The sequence below is a fragment of the Dreissena polymorpha genome, chromosome 2 (genome assembly GCF_020536995.1).
Source record: "Dreissena polymorpha isolate Duluth1 chromosome 2, UMN_Dpol_1.0, whole genome shotgun sequence".
Lineage (NCBI taxonomy): Eukaryota > Metazoa > Mollusca > Bivalvia > Myida > Dreissenidae > Dreissena > Dreissena polymorpha.
In genome coordinates this window covers 40613238-40635941 of record NC_068356.1, presented here as the reverse complement: position 1 = coordinate 40635941, position 22704 = coordinate 40613238, and the positions used below count along the sequence as shown (strand labels likewise).

The 22704-nt window shown below is 36.7% G+C and overlaps 1 protein-coding gene and 1 pseudogene across 5 annotated transcripts in view; both read right to left on the bottom strand.

Annotated features, from left to right (window-relative positions):
* LOC127866726 (uncharacterized) overlaps positions 1–4127 on the bottom strand; it is a 36213-nt pseudogene extending 32086 nt beyond the window's left edge.
* A 2099-nt stretch (positions 4128–6226) lies between these two features.
* LOC127866711 (protocadherin Fat 3-like) overlaps positions 6227–22704 on the bottom strand; it is an 86306-nt gene continuing 69828 nt past the window's right edge. For all 5 annotated transcript variants that reach the window (XM_052407453.1, XM_052407454.1, XM_052407455.1 and 2 more), the window contains 8 exons: positions 19536–19686; positions 18212–18469; positions 16774–17057; positions 12953–13140; positions 11267–11393; positions 9582–9712; positions 9093–9124; positions 6227–8497 (listed from right to left, as the gene is read on the bottom strand). In XM_052407453.1, coding sequence (XP_052263413.1) covers positions 8478–8497; positions 9093–9124; positions 9582–9712; positions 11267–11393; positions 12953–13140; positions 16774–17057; positions 18212–18469; positions 19536–19686 — 1191 coding nt within the window. In that variant the 3' untranslated portion in view covers positions 6227–8477. The remainder of the gene's footprint in view (positions 8498–9092; positions 9125–9581; positions 9713–11266; positions 11394–12952; positions 13141–16773; positions 17058–18211; positions 18470–19535; positions 19687–22704) is intronic.

Here is a 22704-nt window from a genome sequence, read left to right as displayed (position 1 = left end):
CGGTATAGATTCTTTTCAACAACATCAATAGGCACAAAAACAGAAATCGGATAATGTGCAATCATTGTCGGTAGATTGAAAATGTGTAGCAACATATGAAATAGGATATATTGAACATTCAAATATTCGTATATTTGTTGCCATCCCTAATATATAATTATATAATGTGTGTTTATTTTTAAATAATCACGTAACTATGTTAAGGAAGACAATGCAAATGCTTATGTTTTTATATATTGATTTTGTATTCCTGTATCATATGCACATTGTTGTTCTTATTGTTGTTGTAAATTTGTTGTTATTGTTGTGTTGATAATGTTGGAATAGATTATAAACCCTGTTCGTGTATCAACATGATCTGTTAAAATGACGATCGGGTTATTGGTTGCATTGAATTAATTGCTTTTAATGCTGCAAAAAAATGTGAAGGCCTTGTTAAAGCGCGATCGTTTTCTGATTGTCAATTCAACAACAATTATGGTTTTATTGCTACAGCGATGTGTTCAGTTTCGACGATGTACTTCGAACGCATTTTAACGAATTGTTATGTCTTGTCGTTTTCCGTTTTTGCCTAAATATAAATAAAACCCAACATGTGTCTTCCTTTCAAAAAGCACTTATTTTTATTACTTCTCCATTTGGTTGTTTCGGGATCGTTTAATTGGCATTTTTGTCTTGTAAGCTAAAAAACGTTCAAATGAATAGATGCACTTACGGATCGTCATGACAATGACCCTGGGGAACACACCAAGCGTCAATCTTACCTTTTTGATGCACTCAAGCATGCAGTGGGATGTCATGAAAGAAGTTTTTTTGAAATATAATTAAGTTCAAATATGGTCCGAGAAACGACTAATTGCCTCATATTTCATGAACTTTATTTTCCGGAAATATGTCATGTGTAGTTTAAATAGATAACTCTTAAACGAATGTCGGATATTTGACAGTAAAGATGTAGCGCTTAGTAAAACAGAAACAAACGCGTGCATGTGTTCAGTAATTAATTTTCTAAACAAATTCATTTTGTTTTCGTTTTTTTATTATTTTGTTCCCGGATTAAACGGCGAATCACGATCATGTTATTCATTTCCCTTTGCAGGGTTCGAGGCTGTATTATTGCATAAGTATATGAAAAACGTTAAATATAAATGACGGGAATGGGGAGAAATGTCTAATTGATTCACATAATTAGCCTATCTAAATCGGATATCCACATGCATCGCAACGGGCAAGTGGCGGGCTAAACTTGTTTATGCATCTAAAATAATGTTAATTGAAAGAAAATTATGCTAATGTATGTATGAGGTGTGTATATATAATGTAAAGGTAATCGCTGATGTTTTGTGTTTGAAGTGAACTGTTTGTTTGCGGGCACCTCGAATTGAATTGCTACAATTACTTAAGCGTTAAATATGCGATTCGAGCATTGCCTGGGCATTACGTGTCATGTGTGCAGATATTGATTATATATGAGCCTCGATTTGGAAAAAGCGGGCTTAATGCATGTGCGTAAAGTGTCATTCCAGATGAGCCCCTGCAGTCCGAACAGGCTAATCAGTGAAGACAATTTCCGACTTTATGGATTATTCGTTTAAAAGAAGTCTCGACTAACAGAAAATCAAGTCTAGTTGGAAAATGTCGTCTCTTATAAGCCGATGCGGGCTGCACGGGCTAATTTTGGACAACACTTTACGAACAGGCATTAAGTTCCATTTTGCTAGAGCGCGCATCATATGAATTCTGATTTTGTATAGATTCTGATCACAAAACCGCGGAATGCACAGGCTAATCTGGGACGACACTTTACGCACATGCATTAAACCCCCTTTTCACAGAGCGCGGCTCATTTGCATTTCATATTAAACTATTTATTATGCTCGCTGTATGACTCAGTTTTAATCGTAATCCAGTTGTATCAAAGCATGTATTTATGGTATTAATACCTACTTGTAAAATGATAATCCTATTTACAAATATGGAACACTTTGCCAACTTCAAACACTTGAGGGTCTTTAATGACCGGTGAGATTTCAATGCGCGGATATCATCTTGTTTGCATGAAATATTAAACTGTTTACAAGTGTGAACATTTTTCTCGTTCGAAATCTACAGGGGAACAACTTCAATGCTGTTCGGCCTGACACATTTTACGACTGTTCGGCCTGACACATTTTACGGCTGTTCGGCCTTACACAATTTACGTCTGTTCGGCCTGACACATTTTACGGGGTCTTAGTATTTTACGGCGAGTATATCTTTTTTATTAAAGATTCGTTAAGTCGAACTCAACTGACTGAACTGCTAAAAGCTTTCTTATCTTATTGAATAAGATAACATAACCGTTTCTTTGTTTCTTTAGAATGAATTTCATGCAAAACTGTCATTTGGTGAAAAAGTTGGTCGCTGATGCTTCTTACAGAAGCTTGATTAAAAAAAATAATGACACAAGAAGCGGGGCGAGGACATGTACATTTGATACATGTACATACAAAGTTTACATTCAGAAAATGTGTATCGATATATAAATATAATATTTTTTCTGTGTTATAATAACACATTTTTGACAGGCTTTACAATTTTGTGTAAGTTACGGTTAAATAAACATGGCTGGTAAAGTGAACTGAATATTCATATATATATATGCATATAATTTTCTATTAATATTGGGCAACGAAATTATTTTATAACAATTGCCCTCGCTCACTATTCCTATGCAAACAAGGCGATTCCACGACTATCAACCGAAACATCTCCGACTGCCACGTTACTTGTCGGGTCAGGATATTACGCACCTCGAAATTGCGGCAATGTCAAACGTGCCGCCCAATAAATAACATAAAAGCCTTTATCTCGCCCGACTTTGGAAAGCTTTTTACAACGTGAGGATATGTTTGCGCAAAATGATATCACAATAGAGTCCTAATTATGATAATATAGTTATTGTGAGAAAATTAAAACTAATAATGTGACCAGACAACGACGCATTTTGGAAACCAAAGTATGTTATTCACTCACGCCCTCGAAAAGTTAATGCAACATAATCCCACAAGTGTATCTGGTTTAGCCTTATAAAGAATTATAAGAGGCTTATGTTTTCTTATGTTTGCCAAAGTGTCGACGGTATCGTTTAGACACATGTTCTTTAACCCATTTATGCCTAGTGGACTCTCCCATCCTTCTAAATTGGATAAATGTATTTCCAAAATTAGGGATGTCTAGTATATTTATTTATATATTCAGAATCTTTCTTACAGAAATTCCTTTAAGCAAACAGCGCAGACCCAGATGAGACGCCGCATCATGCGGCGTCTCCTCTGTGTCTGCGCTGTTTGCCAAAGCCTTTTTTCTAGACGCTGGGCATAAATGGGTTAAATGTATTAGTCCAAAATTAATCATTGATTGTACGGAACCACATACATAATTGATACACTTTTAGCGGATATGCATTTATCATTATAAACAGAATATATAAAAAAGGATTCGTATATGCCGATAAAAACAGCAAAAAAAAAAACAACGAAAAAACTATAAACACAAACAACTATTTACTTTTATGTGAGTTTCAATGTTCAGATAAACGTTTTGTACTTGAAGAGCGTATAACATATATTACATGCATATCTTGAAATGGTGAACCTTTTAACATTAGAAACACTAATTGATGACTGAGTTCTGTATCCGATTGCATATCCTTAAAAAAACGACGAATCGCGTAATTGTATCGACCTGTTGATAACTACCCGGTAATTAACTTTGTAGAGTACCGCTTTACTCACACGGAAAGTATCAAACGTCTTACCTATTCTGTTATTTATGTTTTACTGAGAACCGCATACTCTGTGATGTGTAATATTGTGTTGATGAGATGTAAATAAACTATTAAATCTTACGTACAAGGAAAATAAAAACACCTACCTGTTCAGGTATTTATGTACTCCACTAGTGTCCCTTTGCTGTACGAGGGGTTTCAACGTTCAGAATATTCAGAATGCGTCCAAACTGTACAGAAGCAAGTACAACAGAGGCGTGGCGCCATAACTTAACGTACGGGAATTTGTGTCCAAAGTTCAAGCGATCGTGTTTTATCAACACATAATCGAAGCCGTATCGATTTAAGATTTTGGGAATGTTTCAGTTCAATAACTTAAATGTTATCGCGAGGTTTATCTTGTATCCTACTCTGAAGTATTCACACATTTTATGATGCTTCAATGTCAATGCCGCTATTGCCTGAACTCCGTTTCCATGCCTTAGGAATGTTAATACCATTACAGATTTGTTTTTACTTACGTTTGAAAGGTAAAATATTGCTCATATAGGGATAACATTGCTTGGATTAATGGATAAAATTCTAAAATTAGTTTTATAGTGCTTACTCATGACATATAAAAATAATCAATGGTTAAATGAATACTCGGTATCATACCATATATGAACGGAAACACCATTAGTATTCACTATCCGCAGAGCATTGGGGGTTCTATAACTACAATTCGTTCACACATTTGTCGTTATGTAACATGTGTGTGTCCACTTCATTCTATTTTTGTAGAATTTTCATGAAACTTGGCTCAAACGTTGAGGCCATTGAGGATATATGTAAAAGGCATTCGTTTCGTCAGCTCAAAGTAATACGTGAAAAAGGGCAAAGTAATACGTGAAAAAGGGCAAAGTAATAAGTGAAAAGCGCAAAGTAATACGTGAAAAGCTCAAAGTAATACTTGAAAGATAAAATGTTAGCATTTCCTTTTGCATGGGCTCTATATCTTGTCTTCCGTCTAAATAGTTTAGATGAAATTGGATCAACTATGTTTAGAAGTCTTTAAGCCGATTTACACCGGAGAAGGACAAGGTCATATGTGAAGGTCAAACGTTGAAGTCTACATTTTCGTGTCCGCTTTTACTCTGCAACAACCTTTGACGGATTGTGATGAAACTTTGCTTACATACGAGTATTTCAGGCAGGGGACGTTTGGCACAAGACACGACTCAGTTTCGCAACTCAGAGTATAGGATATAATTGAAAGTCAAATATCCAAGACTCCACTTCGCGTCCGTTCCATACTGTATCTGCTATGTTTTATGAAGGCTTTTCGTGGAACTTTTTTCAGTTTTAGCCTCCGTGTTTCGTGTCCGTTCCATATCTGCTGTTTTATGAAGGCTTTTCGTGGAACGTTCATTTTTCGCCTCCGTGTTTCGTGTCAACTACTTATCCTAGATAGATTCAAATCTTCGAGAAGCGAAGCTTTATTTAAATGCTTTACTAATTGAAATCGTGTGCAGAAGTCATAAGCTAGTCAAGCCAATTGAAGTTTATGGGAATAAATCTGTCCTTAAGACTGCTTTGTCAAAATGAACATGGTGTACCTATTATGCCGGCAACTCGGCAACTCTTGCCCCAGCACGGATGATTCTTATTATCTCGACGTCTCATAATACTTTAGGCGCATATATTTGGTGATTTAAGTATTTTTTTTGAGTCCAGTTCACCGATTCAATTAACCGACATCTGTGTGATAATTACCATAATATTATGTTTTACAAACGGGAGCTTGAATCAGTACTATCGACTAGCGTAGTTCATGTTTAGTATATTTACTATTTTAATGTGGAATTTATTACAAAAACCAAAAGTTTTTAAAACATTGAAAATAGACATGCATACAAAGCAGCCACTTATATTTTAATAATGAAAATAGCTCGGAAAGCCTCTGATGTAAACACCAATAGGAGTGAACAAGTTGTTAGTTTCCACTAACCCGACCGACCCTAATTTGTTATGCCGTTCTTTAACTTTTATTTGGCATTTCAGGTCGAGTTATGTGATAAATTATTTTTGATAAATTAGTTCATATCTATTAAATTGAATACAGTACTTGTATTAAGTTTACTACAAATGTCATAATATTCGATAAAAGTCGCTAATTTAACTTTAAACTAACACTACAAAACTAAACAGAATGTTCAATAGAGACGGAACGACCAAATACACCTCTAAATACACGCTCAGGAGAAACAATTCGGTTCGTCGCAGACGTCCAAACTAAGGGAACAAGTCCGAGGCCGTGCAGAAATAAGTTAAGTCCCTTTCGTGTGTATGGATATAAAAATGCAAAAGAGACGCATGACAAACAGAGTCTTGACAAAGAAAGGTCGGGAACGGCTGGAAAAAAAACTAGGATATTTGTGCCAAGTTTAAGTCAGCAGAAAAAGATCAACAAGAAAGCACATATATATGTTTATTTAAATATAAAAATATTGCGATAAATTTAATGAGATTGTTTTGAGACGTGCACAGAACATCAACAGTGTGTGCATGTGAAATTCTAAGATCACTTACAAGAAACCAACATACCGGTAATCCCAAAGGCTTTTAGCAATGTTGTCGAACAGACAAAGAACAGTGCAATTCTAAATGTTTGCCTTTTTCATGAAAACATACCATGAACAAAAACGGCAATCAAAGTTTTCGTAGCACCTTAGCTTAAAGTCTAGAAGTCATATTAACATAACTGTTATCAAAAGATTATTTAAAGGTAGAGGGAGATTCGTTTCAATTGAGTAATGCGTGCAAGTACCGGTAATGCAATCTTGTGTTTATAAAGTAAGGGCCTCGCAGAGTTTCATCAGGTCCGTATCTGAAGGATGTTCTCTCTATGGTTACAGAAAGCAAGGCCATTTGATTTTAACAGCGAGTATTGCAGGGGATTCCCATGCTTCCCCACTGTATCACTTGCTCATTTGTCTACTGAGTAAACTACAGTTTTTTGCAGATACATTGTTGATATCTTAATACGAAATGCTTGGTTTAATCAACTGATTTATTTGTATCAGAGGAAGACTGCAAGTATAGTTATTATAAAGTCAGCTTTACATAGGCTCTCAAATAGCCTGAACGCTATGATCAGTGACCGATTAACACATGAGCTCTGGGAAAACGTGGTTTAATGCATGTCCATAAAGTGTCGTCCCACATTTGCCTGTGCAGTATTGAATGGATTTCCATTAAGGACCCTTCCTTTAAACTAAGTTCCAAAAAAGGGGAAAGTGTCATCCCTGATTATCCTGTGCGGACTTCACAAACTAATCTGGGATGATACTTTATGCAAATGCATTAAGCTCTGTTGTCCCCAGATGTGAAGGTCCCTGCTCAGATCTTTAAATACAATGTAAGGCAATCCAGTGTTGAATGTGAAACTATTATACATAATATTCTACATAACTTAAAAGCTTATAGAGCAGCATCATTCTTAATTCGTGTATTGTATTCAATATATATCTTAAACATACAACTTGATTTATGAAGCACTAAAAGTAACACTATTAACCCTTTCAGTGCGGGAACCGAATTTTAAAGGCCTTTGCAAACAGTTTGGATCCAGGTGAGACGCCACAGAACGTGGCGTCTCATCTGGATCCAAACTGTTCGCTATTCTGATAGTATTTTTTTAATTTTTGTTTTGAAGAAATGCTAATTTTAGAAATTCAGCAGACAACATTTTAGAAGACGACAAATTACCCAGCATGCAAAGGGTTAATAACATTATTATATATACACAGCAATGGAATGTAAGGTTTGTGCAAAACATTAACAAAATTACATCAGCAATTATATTGAATCTGATGCATTTTACATTCAGTGTTTATGCAAACTTAAAAGCTTAAAGAGCAGCATCGTTCTTAATTCGTGTATTGTATTCAATATATATCTTAAACATACAACTTGATTTATAAAGCACTTCAAGTAACACTATTAATAACATTATGATATATATACACAGCAATGGAATGAAAGGTTTGTGTAAAACATTAACAAAGTTACATCAGCAACTATATTGAATCTGATGCATTTTACATTCAGTGTTTGCAATTAAACAGAAACAACTTCTAACAACACATTCATGTGGAGAGAGAAACAACTGTTATCACTTATTTGTATGAGTATTTCAAAAAGAACATAATGCAACATACAGGTTAACTATTATGCAATAATTATCAACCTGTCTAAATTAATTCAACTATCTTTTGTATAATTGTTACAAACCTCAAAACGTACTGTGTTTAAGGCATATATTATAATGTCTCAACCCTTTCCCACTCAGAAGGGAAAATGGCTTTTGCAACCAGCATAAAACCAGAACAGCCTGTGAGTAACCCGTATGCTGTTTAGGTTTAATGCTGTCTGCTGCTCATCAGTATCTTAGGGTTGGAAATGATGCCTTTAAAATGTGAATGTGTTAAGAAAGGTCTTAAATTTAATTTGAGGTTTTACGAAACTACAAACACGTCAAAGTGCATATCTGAGTGGTTAAGGGTTACATATGACTAAATGTACATGTTTTACATCTAAAAATAGAACAAGTGATGTTCACTCAAGTTTTCTGTTGATTGAACCTCCATAACAGCAGCTTGTTAAATTTTATAATTTTAGTTTGAGCATGTTTTTCCTAGATCCAGTCATTAGGCAAATGTTTATTTCACTGACCAGGAACCATATCTGAAAAAGAGATGAATTTATAAAGTCAGTTGCTTTTTCAAACCATTAGTTTTAAAGTTGAATTAAAATTTTTGAGATGATATGCTCTGGGCAAAAGTTACATAATTTTTTAACAAAGGGCCATAATACTAAAAATATGGGAGTGTGAGTTTAAGTTGTTGTGCACAGCGCATCCCCTCAAGGACAATAAGTTTCAACTTAAAAACTCTTTTTGTTGTCAAGATAGGCTCCAGACAAAAATAATTTTTGAAGGTATGCAAAAAATTACCCAGGTTAATAATTTAAGGGCCATCGGTTTAAAATTCCTCTCCTGATTTGGATGGTTATTCAATTATGCCTCCATTTTATACTAATAAACATTTTTAGAAAGTTTGGTGATGATCTGATGAAAACTGGTTTAATTAGAGAGCGCACACCAGATGTACGGAATGACTGACAATGTGATGGACGGTGCAAAAACTATATTTATCCATTTGAGAGCATTAAAACCTTGTGAGAATTTTAAATTCTATTTAGATACAAGTTAAAATAAATGAATTACTTTAACAAAATACATAAAAAATAATAATGTAAAGCAAATAAATCAAGTACTTACAAGTTCTCCTGCTGTTCATATAATCATTATAGCTGAAATAAAAAGAAAATTCAATATCATATTTATCAAACTGATATGCATTAATAAACACCACTATTGGGGGCTTATGCAGTTAGAAGATCAACATTTAAATACTAATTAAAATGATGTACACTAGAATTTACTTATTAAAATGGATGCATACGAGAACAGTTGGAAATCGCATTAAATTAACCCATTTATGCCCAGTGGACTCTCCCATCCTTGTAATTGGATCAATTTATTTCCAAAATTAGGGATGTCTAGTATATTTATTTCTATATGTAGAATATTACTTACTGAAATTCCTTTAAGCACACAGCGGGGACTACGCTGTTTGCAATGACCTTTTTTCAGGACACTAGGCATGAATGGGTTAAAGAGGAAACATAAGAACCATGATGACTGACACTCAAAATTGCTTGTTAAAGAAGACTGATATTGACCATAATAATGCATATGACAACTTACTCTTTGTAGAGAACACAGATGAGCACCATGAGGATGCAGCAGCAGACAAAGATGAAGATGGCAAAGGCCACCAACACCCACCAGTAACTCTCCCAGCCCGTGGGGTAGACGCTCATAGCTGGGTCACATGTCTGAAACACACACACACACACTCTACGTATATAAGCACCGTTCTGAGAAAACTGGGCTTTATGCATGATCATAAATCCTTTACTACTCAGAAACCCTCTTTGACGCATTTGAAGTCCTTTGAAAAAAACAAATTTCCACCACTTAGGTACTGATGAGCAGCAAACAGTATAAAACCTGAAGAGACTGCGAGTTATTTGCAGGCTGTTTTGGTTTTATGCTGTTTGCCCATAGCCATTTTCACTTTGCTTCTGAGTGTGAAAGGGTTAAGTGCAGCCTGCACAGGCTAATCAGACGCTACAGTTTCCGCCTAGAATTTTCATTCTAAAGAGACTTAAACAAGAGATGTGTTTGTCAGATACACAATGCCCCCTAATGTGCCACTTTAAAATAAAATTTCAATATATCATTTGTCAGGTTTAGAAATAATCTCCCTTTAAAAGCTTATTACTTCCCTTGGATTGTATTTTTTTACTTTTTACCTTGAAGCACGACCTTGGAATTGACCTTTTACCACTCAAAATGTGCAGCTTAATGAGATACACATGCACACCAAATATCAAGTTGCTATTTTAAATATTGCAAAAGTTATGGGCAACGTTAAAGTTTTCGGACGGACGGACATACTGACTGACTGACGGACAGTTCAACTGCTATATGCCACCCTACCGAGGGTATAAAAAGCAAACAAATCTATAATGGCAGAAAGTGCATTCCCTGATTAGCCTTTGATACTCAATTAGTCACATGAAGTAAGCCTGCCTTTGATACTCAATTAGTCACATGAAGAAAGCCTGCCTTTGATACTCAATTAGTCACATGAAGTAAGCCTGCCTTTGATACTCAATTAGTCACATGAAGTAAGCCTGCCTTTGATACTCAATGAGTCACATGAAGTAAGCCTGCCTTTGATACTCAATTAGTCACATGAAATAAGCCTGCCTTTGATACTCAATTAGTCACATGAAGTAAGCCTGCCTTTTTATACTCAGTCACATGAAGTAAGCCTGGTTTTCAAAGAACGAGGCTCTTGTGGTTGATTTTTGCAAACCAAAAATAAATGTTGTTTAAGGTATTTTAGTAATTTGTGTTGTTTTTTTTGGGGGGGAAATGCACATGAAAAACTTGATGGTATCAAATACAAAGAAAATTATATTGGATGATTCTTTTTATTGGTGCATCCTTTTAGTTTTTTTAAGCATTGTTATTATGTGAAGGTCAATAAGGTTGAGCAGATATGGATTGGTTATCAGAAACAACAACAACAAATATCTCAGTAATGAAGTAAGGATTTGCACAATCTTGTCAGGACCTAGGCTGTCCACTATAAAGTCACACATGGTTTAATAGTGTCATCAGCAGACAGTCAGAGTTGAAATCAGCAGTGCAGGGGCTAGATATAATTGTAAAAATGTACTTGTCCTGTCAAACAAGTGAAGATGTAAGACCGGAACAACAAACATAACAATCACTATCTGCCTCCTTCAACAGAATGGTTATTGCCTGATAAAAGCTATAGAAGCAAAAACAGCAAAGAAAGCAGGGTGGGTTCTTACCCCAGCGTCTCCGGCATTCTTTCCTGATATCACTTGGCGGACGGCAGGCATATCGTTCAAACTTTTCACAGCATCCAGGGAAGACATGACACTGTCATCACGCACGACCACCATACAGACGTCAGTGCTAATAAAATATAATTGCAGGACTATAAAACACGACCAACATAGATGAGTGATGAAATTAAGTTAAGATGTTGAGCATAACACAAATCCTTCAAAACGATTTGAGGCTCATTCTGGGAAAACGGGGCTTAACCCTTTGCATGCTGGGTAATTTGTCGTCTGCTAAAATGTTGTCTGCTGAATTTCTAAAATTAGCATTTCTTCAACAAAAAATCAAAAAATACTATCAAAATAGCAAACAGTTTGGAACCAGATGAGACGTCGCGTTCTGTGGCGTCTCATCTGGATCCAAACTGTTTGCAAAGGCCTTTAAAATTTGGTTCCCGCACTGAAAGTGTTAATGCATTTGATCCCAGATTAGACTGTGCAGTCTGTCCAGGCTAATAAGGGAAAACACTTTCTGCTTTCATGCTATTTTTTGTTTAAAGGAAGTCTCTTCTAAGCCAAAAAGCACTTTAGGCTGATTAGCCTGTGCAAACTGCATAGGCTAATCTGGGACAACACTTTACACACATGCATTAAGCCCTGTTTTCCCAGAGAAAGGCTCATATATATTATCTATATTTGAGATCTACATTCACACTTCAGAAGCAAATTACACAATTCGTATAATTGGTAGAAATGATATGAGTGTATTCATAATTCAATGCTTATGAAAAGCAATCCTTAAGGTAGACAGTTTTTAGTAAGTTCTAAATGCAATCTTAGAAAAAAATATTTATAGTTAAAGATAAACATTGAAGAACAATGCAATTTAAATATAAATAAAACTATAAATGTATCCATAGGATATGGTTGTCCCCACATGCTGCTTTTGTCTGCAAACTCTACTTATGTTAACCCTTTACCACTTAGAAACGTATTAAGATGCATATGAAGTCCCTTAGAAAGTTAAATTTAAATAAAGACCTTTCTTACTAAATTCAAGTTTTTAAGGTTTCATTTCCAACCCTTAGATACTGATGAGCAGCAAACAGCATAAAACCTGAACAGACTGCGAGTTACTTGCAGGCTGTTCTGGTTTTATGCTGTTTGCACATAGCCATTTTCACTTTGAATCCGAGTCCAAAAGAGTTTAAAACACTGAACTAAAATATGAAGGTGTACATGTTCACTAGCTGCAATACATGTTGTGTGATGCACCATGCGTACAACTTGTCACTAAAAAAGGACACCAACTCTGGTGGTGCAGAAAACATCCAATCAAAATATATGGAGTTGCACAACTTCACATGCTGGTTAATATGCTTATAAAGTTTCAGCCCTCACGCAGAAATATTTTTAGAATAACACGCAACACAAGATAAACATATACTTTTTGTGCTAAAAAAGTGTCCATAACTCCAGTTATGTCAAAAAATATATAAAACCAAAATAACAAGAAGCACAAGTTCAAATATTGCTTAGTCTATTTGGAAACCACCAATACTTTTTGCGTTACATGGGACACCAATGGAAGGATGGACTTATAAGGACAAATCTATATGCGCTACCCCTCATAAGTGAGACAGAAAAAACTTAAATATACCCCGTATTCAGGAAATTACACAAAAAACGTACGCGCTGAAATCAGGATCCGCCACGTTGGATCTCACATGATAGGAGACGGACATAACCTTATAGAAGACACGCCCGGCCTCGAGCTTGTTCAAGTCTGTAATCATCTCACGAACAGTAATCTCGATACCCGAGTCAGCAGGCCGATCAAACACCACACGGATGAAGTTGGTCCTATCCGTTATGTATACCTGGAAGTTTGATATGGTCAGCTATGAGTATGATCCTTGCTTTGGGAAAACAGAGTTAACCCTTTGCATGCTGGGAAATGTGTCGTCTGCTAAAATGTCGTCTGCTGAATTTCTAAAATTAGCATTTACTTCTTTTTTTTTTCAAAGAATACTATCAGAATAGCATACAGTTTGGATCCTGATGAGACGCCATGTTTTGTGGCGTCTCATCTGGATCCAAACTGTTTGCAAAGGCCTTCAAAATTCGGTTCCAGCACTGAAAGAGTTAAATGCATATGCAGAAAGTGTCATTTCAGATAAGCCTGTATGGATGAGGCTTTTGGCTTTAATTATATTTTTTGTTTAAAGGATGTTAATTCTAAATAATATTCAAATCAGCGCGAAAAAAGTCATCCCTATTCTGGGACAACATTTTACACAAATGCATTATAAGCCCAGTTTTCACAGAACAAGCTAATATATATATATACAAAACAAAGCAAAACATTTCATTGCTGTGACAGTCATTACACAAGAGGACCATGGGCTCTAAGGCGCTCACCTGAGACCCGAAGGAACTAAACTATTCTGTGAAGGTGGAGTTCAAAATAATAAAAGTACTTCATGAAACATAAATATTATCATAAGGTTCACAAGAAGAAATTTGCTCACCCCTGGAAACCAGGTTCTTCAGAGCACCAGAACCATTTTCAAACTAAATCAGGATATTATAGCAACATTATAATGTTCTCAGCATGTTTCTTCAAGATTGAACTAAAATGTTAGAGTTCACAGTGTTTTACTATAGCAATTAAAAGAAATCTGCCACCCATCTCAGGGCCTAGCTTTTAAACAAACTGGATCTATTTTCAGACTCACCTTGCAATGATATTTCCAATTAAAACATTAATCAACCCTATTTAAAACACAAATCAAACTACCGACCTCATCAATAAACTGAGTGCCATTTCAATTTGTATTCCACTCTTATCAGTCTGAAGGTCTTTGATATGAGTTTCCAGCTGGGGCCTATTTCTAGGGACTAAAGGCATTTAAACTGCAAACCTGTTACGCAATCATCACATTACCATTTCAAAAGGCATCAATAAATACTACTGTACCAGAACAATTCAGGTACAGTCAATAGAGAATTAATAAGTTGCTGATCATAAAGCTGGTGACTGAATGGGTTCAATTGGAGAGATAAGAATGCATTCTTGACAAGCCATGCAATCATGATTGGAGTTCAAACACAACTCAAGTTATATACAGTTGTTTCTCCCCTAAGTAATTTTCTGTGAAATCAATATTACTACTTGAAATTTTGAGAATATTTAATAAAGGGTTTTCAGATGGCAAAAATACGTTTGTTGCACTTTATCCTCAACCAATCATCATCATAATAATCCTCTTCAGAAAGGAACAAAAATAAATAATAAAAAAAATGGCAATTCAACTGTATATGCTATAGGCAGAATTAATATTCAGATGACTGCATGGAGATCATGAATACCACAATATGCATAAATTTCATTCACAGTGTACTGATTGGTAATTTCTAAGTAGAGTGTAAACAAGGTTACACTTTAAAGCCTTTTAAGGAAAACTACCCTGTCTCGTGGCTGCCATGTTTTTCAACAGACCATAACCATAAAGGAACTCAGCCTAGATATCATAAAAACAAATGTTGTGACTAAGTTTCATGAAGATTTGACTACAAATATGACTTCTAGAGTGTTTACAAGGTTTTACTGTAGCCATAAAAGGAAAACTGCCCTGACCCCTGGTGGCCATGGTTTTTTAAAGGACTGAAACAATTTTCGATTTCACCTGAGCTAGCATAAGAACAAATGTCCTGGCTAATTTACATGAAGATTGCACCATAAATGTGACTTCTAGATTGTTAACAAGGTTTTACTATAGCCATATAAGGAAAACTGCCCTTCCCCTGGCGGCCATGTTTTTTAAAAGGCAAAATGTTTACGACGGACGACGCACGACGGACAAAAAGTGATCCCAAAACATTGTGCTCAGGTGAGCTAAAATGACATTCAAATTAAACAACAGAAATTAAAAAAGCTGTATTCTCAAATCATAAGTTTGCTGCAGCAGTGCAGATCAAAAAGTCTTTTTGTTTAATAATAATAATAATAATAATAATAATAATAATCTCTTTATTTACCGAAGGTAACTCATTAAGACAACACATTGATACAAAGTCATGCAGACAGTTTAACAATGGCAATCTTATTTTCAATTAGGCCTTCAAACAACTATGGTATGTATCATGCATTTCTACACTATAATGCAAACATGTAGACTTTGACGGACATAAGAGTACTGTAACAGTGTAATAGAAGTGTCATAAAAAGCAAGTATATTATATGACTTCTCTTATACTATTAATTTCTCTTCCGATAATGAAATGGTCTCAAGGAACAAATATTTATAAACAGAAAGTATTTAAGAATATAAATGTATTGTTGATTACATTTTCCCATATGCACACACTCTAACGCACGCACGCACACACACACGCGCGCACGCACACACCTATACACACACACACACTTATACAATTACCATATCTTAATTAACACGACCAATATCAATAACAAAAAGTTAACAAAACAGCCGCGTACATTATTGTACAAAGTCAGAGTTTAAAAACGTGGAATACATAATTCTTGAAATAGTTAACGATTGATAGAAGCGGCTGATGTACACAAATATTATAATTACAGAAAACCATATTCATGACCAGTGTTGTTCACAATAGGATATGAAATTACCCAACTGTTATGAAGAATAGCCTGCACCTCCTTGCTAATTTGCTAATTTGTTTGATTCCATAATCAAACGGAACATGTCTTTATAGAGGTAAAATCTGTTAAATAGATCCAAAGGACTAGCAAAAAAACAAGAGCAACAATAAATCGAGCATTGTTCTCTGAAAACTAGGCTTAATTTACATGAGTAAAGTGTTGTCCCAGATTGCACGGGCTAACGTAAAGTGTTGTCCCAGATTGCACGGGCTAAACTGGGCTTAATTTACATGCGTAAAGTGTTGTCCCAGATTGCACGGGCTAAACTGGGCTTAATTTACATGCGTAAAGTGTTGTCCCAGATTGCACGGGCTAAACTGGGCTTAATTTACATGCGTAAAGTGTTGTCCCAGATTGCACGGGCTAAACTGGGCTTAATTTACATGCGTAAAGTGTTGTCCCAGATTGCACGGGCTAAACTGGGCTTAATTTACATGCGTAAAGTGTTGTCCCAGATTGCACGGGCTAAACTGGGCTTAATTTACATGCGTAAAGTGTTGTCCCAGATTGCACGGGCTAAACTGGGCTTAATTTACATGCGTAAAGTGTTGTCCCAGATTGCACGGGCTAAACTGGGCTTAATTTACATGCGTAAAGTGTTGTCCCAGATTGCACGGGCTAAACTGGGCTTAATTTACATGCGTAAAGTGTTGTCCCAGATTGCACAGGCTAAACTGGATTTTTGTTTAGAAGAGGCTTCCATTAAATGAGATTCCATAAAAACCAAAGGTGTTGTCCCTGATTTACCTCTGCAAACTGTACATGCATTAAGCCCAGTTTTATCAGAAAGCGGCCCAATTGCACACAAAAACTCCATATGCAGACATACCCTGTGCTTCTGATATGACGCTGGTGTATTTGCTCCATTCATGTCTTCAGCTTTAACATGAATGTCAAAGTAGCCATCAATATAGTCACTGTAGTCGTTAGTGCCAATTGAAATCGTGCCGTCATTAGCATTGATGATGAAAGCCGTAGGTGCTGATTGTGTCTTCCCTCTCATGGTGAATGTCATGTTGACAATGGAGTATCGTATCTGGTTAGAAGGAGACAGATCCTGATCAACTGCTTCGGCCACTGCCACAGTACTGTCATCTGGGTACTTGTTGATCACTGCAATCAAACAATAGGCAGTGTTCTGGGACATCTGGGCTAAATACATGTGCGTAAAGTGTCATCCCAGTGTTCTGGGACAACTGGGCTAAATACATGTGCGTAAAGTGTCATCCCAGTGTTCTGGGACAACTGGGCTAAATACATGTGCGTAAAGTGTCCTCCCAGTGTTCTGGGACAACTGGGCTAAATACATGTGCATAAAGTGTCATCCCAGTGTTCTGGGACAACTGGGCTAAATACATGTGTGTAAAGTGTCATCCCAGTGTTCTGGGACAACTGGGCTAAATGCATGTGCGTAAAGTGTCATCCCAGTGTTCTGGGACATCTGGGCTAAATGCATGTGCTTTAAGTGCCATCCCAGTGTTCTGGGACATCTGGGCTAAATACATGTGCACAAAGTGTAATCCTAGTGTTTTGGGACAACTGGGCTAAATGCATGTGAGAAATTCCTGTCAACAATCAAAGCTGAAAGCGTCATCCTTGATTAGCCTGATGGAACTGCACAGACTAATCTGAGATTACACTTTATGCACATGCATTCCAAACATGAGGCTCCAATAATCAGCCAGTGAATAAATAATCAATCCCTCTTTAATTTGCTTTATCATTAGTAATGGTACATATGAGTTGCATCGAGCAAAATATGGGTCTTAGGACACATACAACCAGTGTATATACCTCCACACCAGCCTGCACAACTGCGCAGTCTTGTCAGAAGTAACCATGTCAAGCCAGGTTTTAAGGTCTCAAAAGCAGACAGGGTAGCTCATGACCTGACTGTACAGATGTGCAGGCTGCTCTGTACGTGTCAATCAACAGAAAATGCCCACCTGTAGCCAATTGTATAAATCTGGATAACTCTAATCTAGTGGATAACTTTTGGTTAACTTCAAGTTTAGGAAATATTTTTTGGTTCGAAGTTGTGTAAGAAAAATAAATATCCGAATAGGGGCACATTTTGGATAAGATTTAACCAAGGAATTTGACTTTGGTTATCTTTATCCAAATAAGGTTATCTTTTGGACGGCTAAAGTTATGTTAATAAAAAAAAGGTTATATTTTGGACGGCTAAAGTTATCCATATTTATACAAGCGGCTATTGGTAACTTAAAAGTTCCATGACAGACTTAGAATATAAAATATTCCCATACCTGTTCTCAAAGAATCATTGGCAAAAGTGGGGCCTTTGTCATTGACATCATCTACAATGACCTGCACAAAGAGCACATTGTCGCTAATATTTTTAGCAGTCAGAACGCTGCTGAGGTCACGTTTCCCGCGAGAAGGGGCCTTCACTGCCTCCACACACAGTAAGTATTGGTCCTTCATCTCTCTGTCTAGCACCACCTTGGTGGTGATTACTCCAGTTGTTGAATTTAGGTTGAATATGGGCATGATGGTTTCGTTGCCTGCAAAAAATGTGCCAATAGCATAAGTGAACATATCAATATAAAAAAATTAATGACTTCATAATTATGAGTTAAGCAGCGATTTACTACTTTTGCGTGTATGGACAAAAACTTGGTCTGCACTCTGAAATCAGATAAGGAAAGACAGCACAATTTTATCTTTTCTTGAATGAACGATAAAACTTTGTTTTTGAACTTATGAGTTCAAAATGCCAGTAATTCTATAAATATATCAAATAATTTGCAATAAAAATGTCCTGTGATAGGTTTGAAATACAAAACAAACATGAAAATTACATTATAGTGCTTTTCAATTACAAACATTTTTTTTAATTAAGCAAGATAAATAATTGATCTACCATCCATTGTATATGTGGTAGTCCATGTACAATGGATATCTGACAACAGGATGGATGTTAGACTGTACAATGGATATCTGACAACCGGATGGATGTTAAACTGTACAGTGGATATCTGACAACAGGATGGATTTTAGACGGTACAATGGATATCTGACAACAGGATGGATGTTAGACTGTACAGTGGATATCTGACAACCGGATGGATGTTAGACTGTACAGTGGATATCTGACAACAGGATGGATGTTAGACTGTACAGTGGATATCTGACAACAGGATGGATGTTAGACTGTACAATGGATATCTGACAACAGGATGGATGTTAGACTGTACAGTGGATATCTGACAACAGGATGGATGTTAGACTGTACAGTGGATATCTGACAACAGGATGGATGTTAGACTGTACAGTGGATATCTGACAACAGGATGGATGTTAGACTGTACAGTGGATATCTGACAACAGGATGGATGTTAGACTGTACAGTGGATATCTGACAACAGGATGGATGTAAGACTGTTCAGTGGATATCTGACAACAGGATGGATGTTAGACTGTACAGTGGATATCTGGCAACAGGATGGATTTTAGACTTACAGTGGATATTCCTTCAAAGACCACACAAGCAAATCTGAGACAAAACTTTATGCCCATAAATTAAGACCCATTTTCCTAGAATGTGGCTTAAATCATGAATATGCATACATCTGCGCTCAGCAAGCAGTGAGGGGTCCATGTACCACACATAGTTGATGATGTTGTTGGGATGCTGATCAAGGTCACAGGCCTGCACCTGGTACACAAATAGACCTTTGGGCTCCTCCTCCCTCACATTTACAGGAACCGGTATAGGATACTGAAAACAGACAGAACATGGCGTAAGGGGGGTACTGAAAGCAGGCAGACATGGGGTCAGGGGGTGCTGAAAACAGGCTGAACATGAGGGTGCTGAAAACAGGCAGAACATCAGGGTACTGAAAACAGGCAGAATATGGGGTAAGGAGGGTACTGAAAACAGGCTGAACATGGGGTAAAGCGGGTATTGAAAACAGGCAGAACATGGGGTGAGGAGGGTACTGAAAACAGGCAAAACATGGGGTAAGGAGGGTACTGAAAACAGGCAGAACATGGGGTAAAGCGGGTATTGAAAACAAGCAGAACATGGGGTGAGGAGGGATCTGAAAACAGGCAGAACATGGGGTAAGGAGGGTACTGAAAACAGGCTGAACATGGGGTAAAGCGGGTATTGGAAACAGGCAGAACATGGGGTGAGGAGGGTACTGAAAACAGGCAGAACATGTGGTTAGGAGGGTACTGAAAGCAGGCAGAACATGGGGTAAGGGGGTGCTGAAAACAGGCAGAACATTAGGGTGCTGAAAATAGGCAGAACATGAGGGTACTGAAAACAGGCAGAACATGGGGTAAGGAGGGTACTGAAAACAGGCTAAACATAAAGCGGGTATTGAAAACTGGCAGAACATGGGGTGAGGAGGGTACTGAAAACAGGCAGAACATGGGGTAAGGGGGTACTGAAAACAGGCAGAACATGGGGTAAGGAGGGTACTGAAAACAGGCAGATCATGGGGTTAAGCAGGTATTGAAAACAGGCAAAACATGGGGTAAGGGGGGTACTGAAAACAGGCAGAACATCGGGTAAGGGTGGTACTGAAAACAGGCGGAACATGGGGTTAGGAGGGTACTGAAAACAGGCAGAACAGGACGTACAATTCAACTTTAATATCCCTTTTACACATTTACAAAATAAATCTGGCCGTACGGATACGTCCGCTTCAGCGCGTCCTGATTTGTTGGTCTCTAACCTAACGGCGCTTTTTGTTAATTTAAATTGCCGAAAAGTTGTAGACTGGGTTCCAATATTATTGTCTATTCTGTCGCGTGATTTCCAGTAACTCGTAAACCCGTCAAAAACAATGTCTGCGCACAAGGGAAGGCCGGCTAACTTTCGGTAAAAAAAAACACACTTTGTTTTTCATATAATTGCTACATACGGTCGTCTAACTATCCTGATATTCAATCCCAGAAAAAAAATATTGTCGCACCGATCTTAAACAATGTCATTGCATCTGTGGCTACTTTGCAACTTTGACAGCTAACTGCTAAAGCAAAATTACTTTTGAAATGAGACAGTGACATAATTACTTAGCTTACTAGTTGGCTTGTGTTTTCTTGTCAAGAAAAATGAAGAAATAGTATTTAGTCATGCGTTTTAATTTGTAGATTTATTTGTATCATAATACAGAATGGAAAACCTAATAAAGTAACTGTTTAAGACGCTAAATATATTTATTATAATTGCTGCAAATGTTTCTGTAAAGTCAGTTATACACCCTTCAATATACAAGAACACGGGTAGTACAGTACTACCTGTATTTTTGGATATGGTAGTACAGGTACTTATTGATTTTCAGCGTTACTCCTTTTCTTTCTGTCAGTGGCAGTACCGTTACTAATTTCACAAATCCTTATCTGGAGCTCTGATAATATATACAAAAATATTAATCGAATAGCAGGGTGGGTGGTGGGACTTACCGATAACAGGTAAGTATTTAATAATTAAAATGAATTTTATTTAAAAAAATTGTTTTAATATCATAAATACTAACCTGTTATCTCATGCTGATTTTGCAGCTGCGGTGGGAAGGTTCGTATATATTTTCCCAACACAGTAGAACCCATAAACAGGGTTATAAGCTTATGATAGCAAAACCCTAAACAAGGGTTATCAAGTAATCTTCGTTAAAACGGTATTAATTATGACTTCTCGGACAAAGTAATATGTCTATGTCGTAAAGAAGACACTACTGTTAGTGAAACCACAACAAGCCCAAACATATACAAATTGTATTGTTGGCACTTCAGAAAACGAAGATAAAAAGATGACAAAGGTGGTCGGATTCCTCCAGAAAACAGCTTAGAGCATGTCAAAAAGTGGGGATTAATATATGCCCACAAAACAGACAGAGCTCTTAATTCATGCGGTCAGATTCTTAAAAGGAATGAATCCTTAGATAGAGATAAGAGTAACTTTCCTTAGGCGAGGTCTAACCCCGAGAAATAGAAGCCGCAGACACATCTCCCCCCACCCCCCTTTTTAGGGAAATGAAGAGTGTCTTTTGAGAACCTCGAATGGACTTCCGACTAACACTGCTGAGATAGAACTTCAAAGCCCTGATTGCCAATAGAAGTTTATCCTCATCTTCATGACTACCAGTTTAAGAAAAACTTGGAAACTTGAAGGTAGAAGCCATATAGAGGACTTGGTATTAAGCAAGGAATCCTGGCTGACACAACAAAGTAAAGAGGACATTAGATCCAACTGGAATTGGTTGTATTCAACAGAAAAAGCATGAATTTCACTTCTCCGTATGGTAAAAGCCATAATAAGAAAGAAAACCATCTTAAAATTATATTGGAACTGTTAATAAGCCTGATGTAAAAGGTTCATAGGAAGCTCATTAAGCATCCCAACATGCAACACAAGTCAAAACCGCTTAAGAATGTAAAGGAACGAAAAACATAGTGTTGACGTTCCATAGTTTGGATCAGTAACTGTTCCAAAATAGGTAAGACAGCACAGAGTTGCGATGACTTACACAAAACAAGGTATACGAAAGCATAATCTCTATCCTTTGATGAAGAAAAGAACAAATTTCTTATCATCAAGAAAAAGGTGAGAAAAACTCTTTGTATCTAGCAGAGTGATTAAGGTAATAACTATGCTCTCGAATACCCAGTCAAAAAGAATTTTCATAGAACCTTAATACAGTTTTGATGGAATTATCCTTGCACAAGTAACAAGGATTGAAACTCTAACAGAAAAAAAACGTTCTTCTGTAGAGATAACTAAAATTAA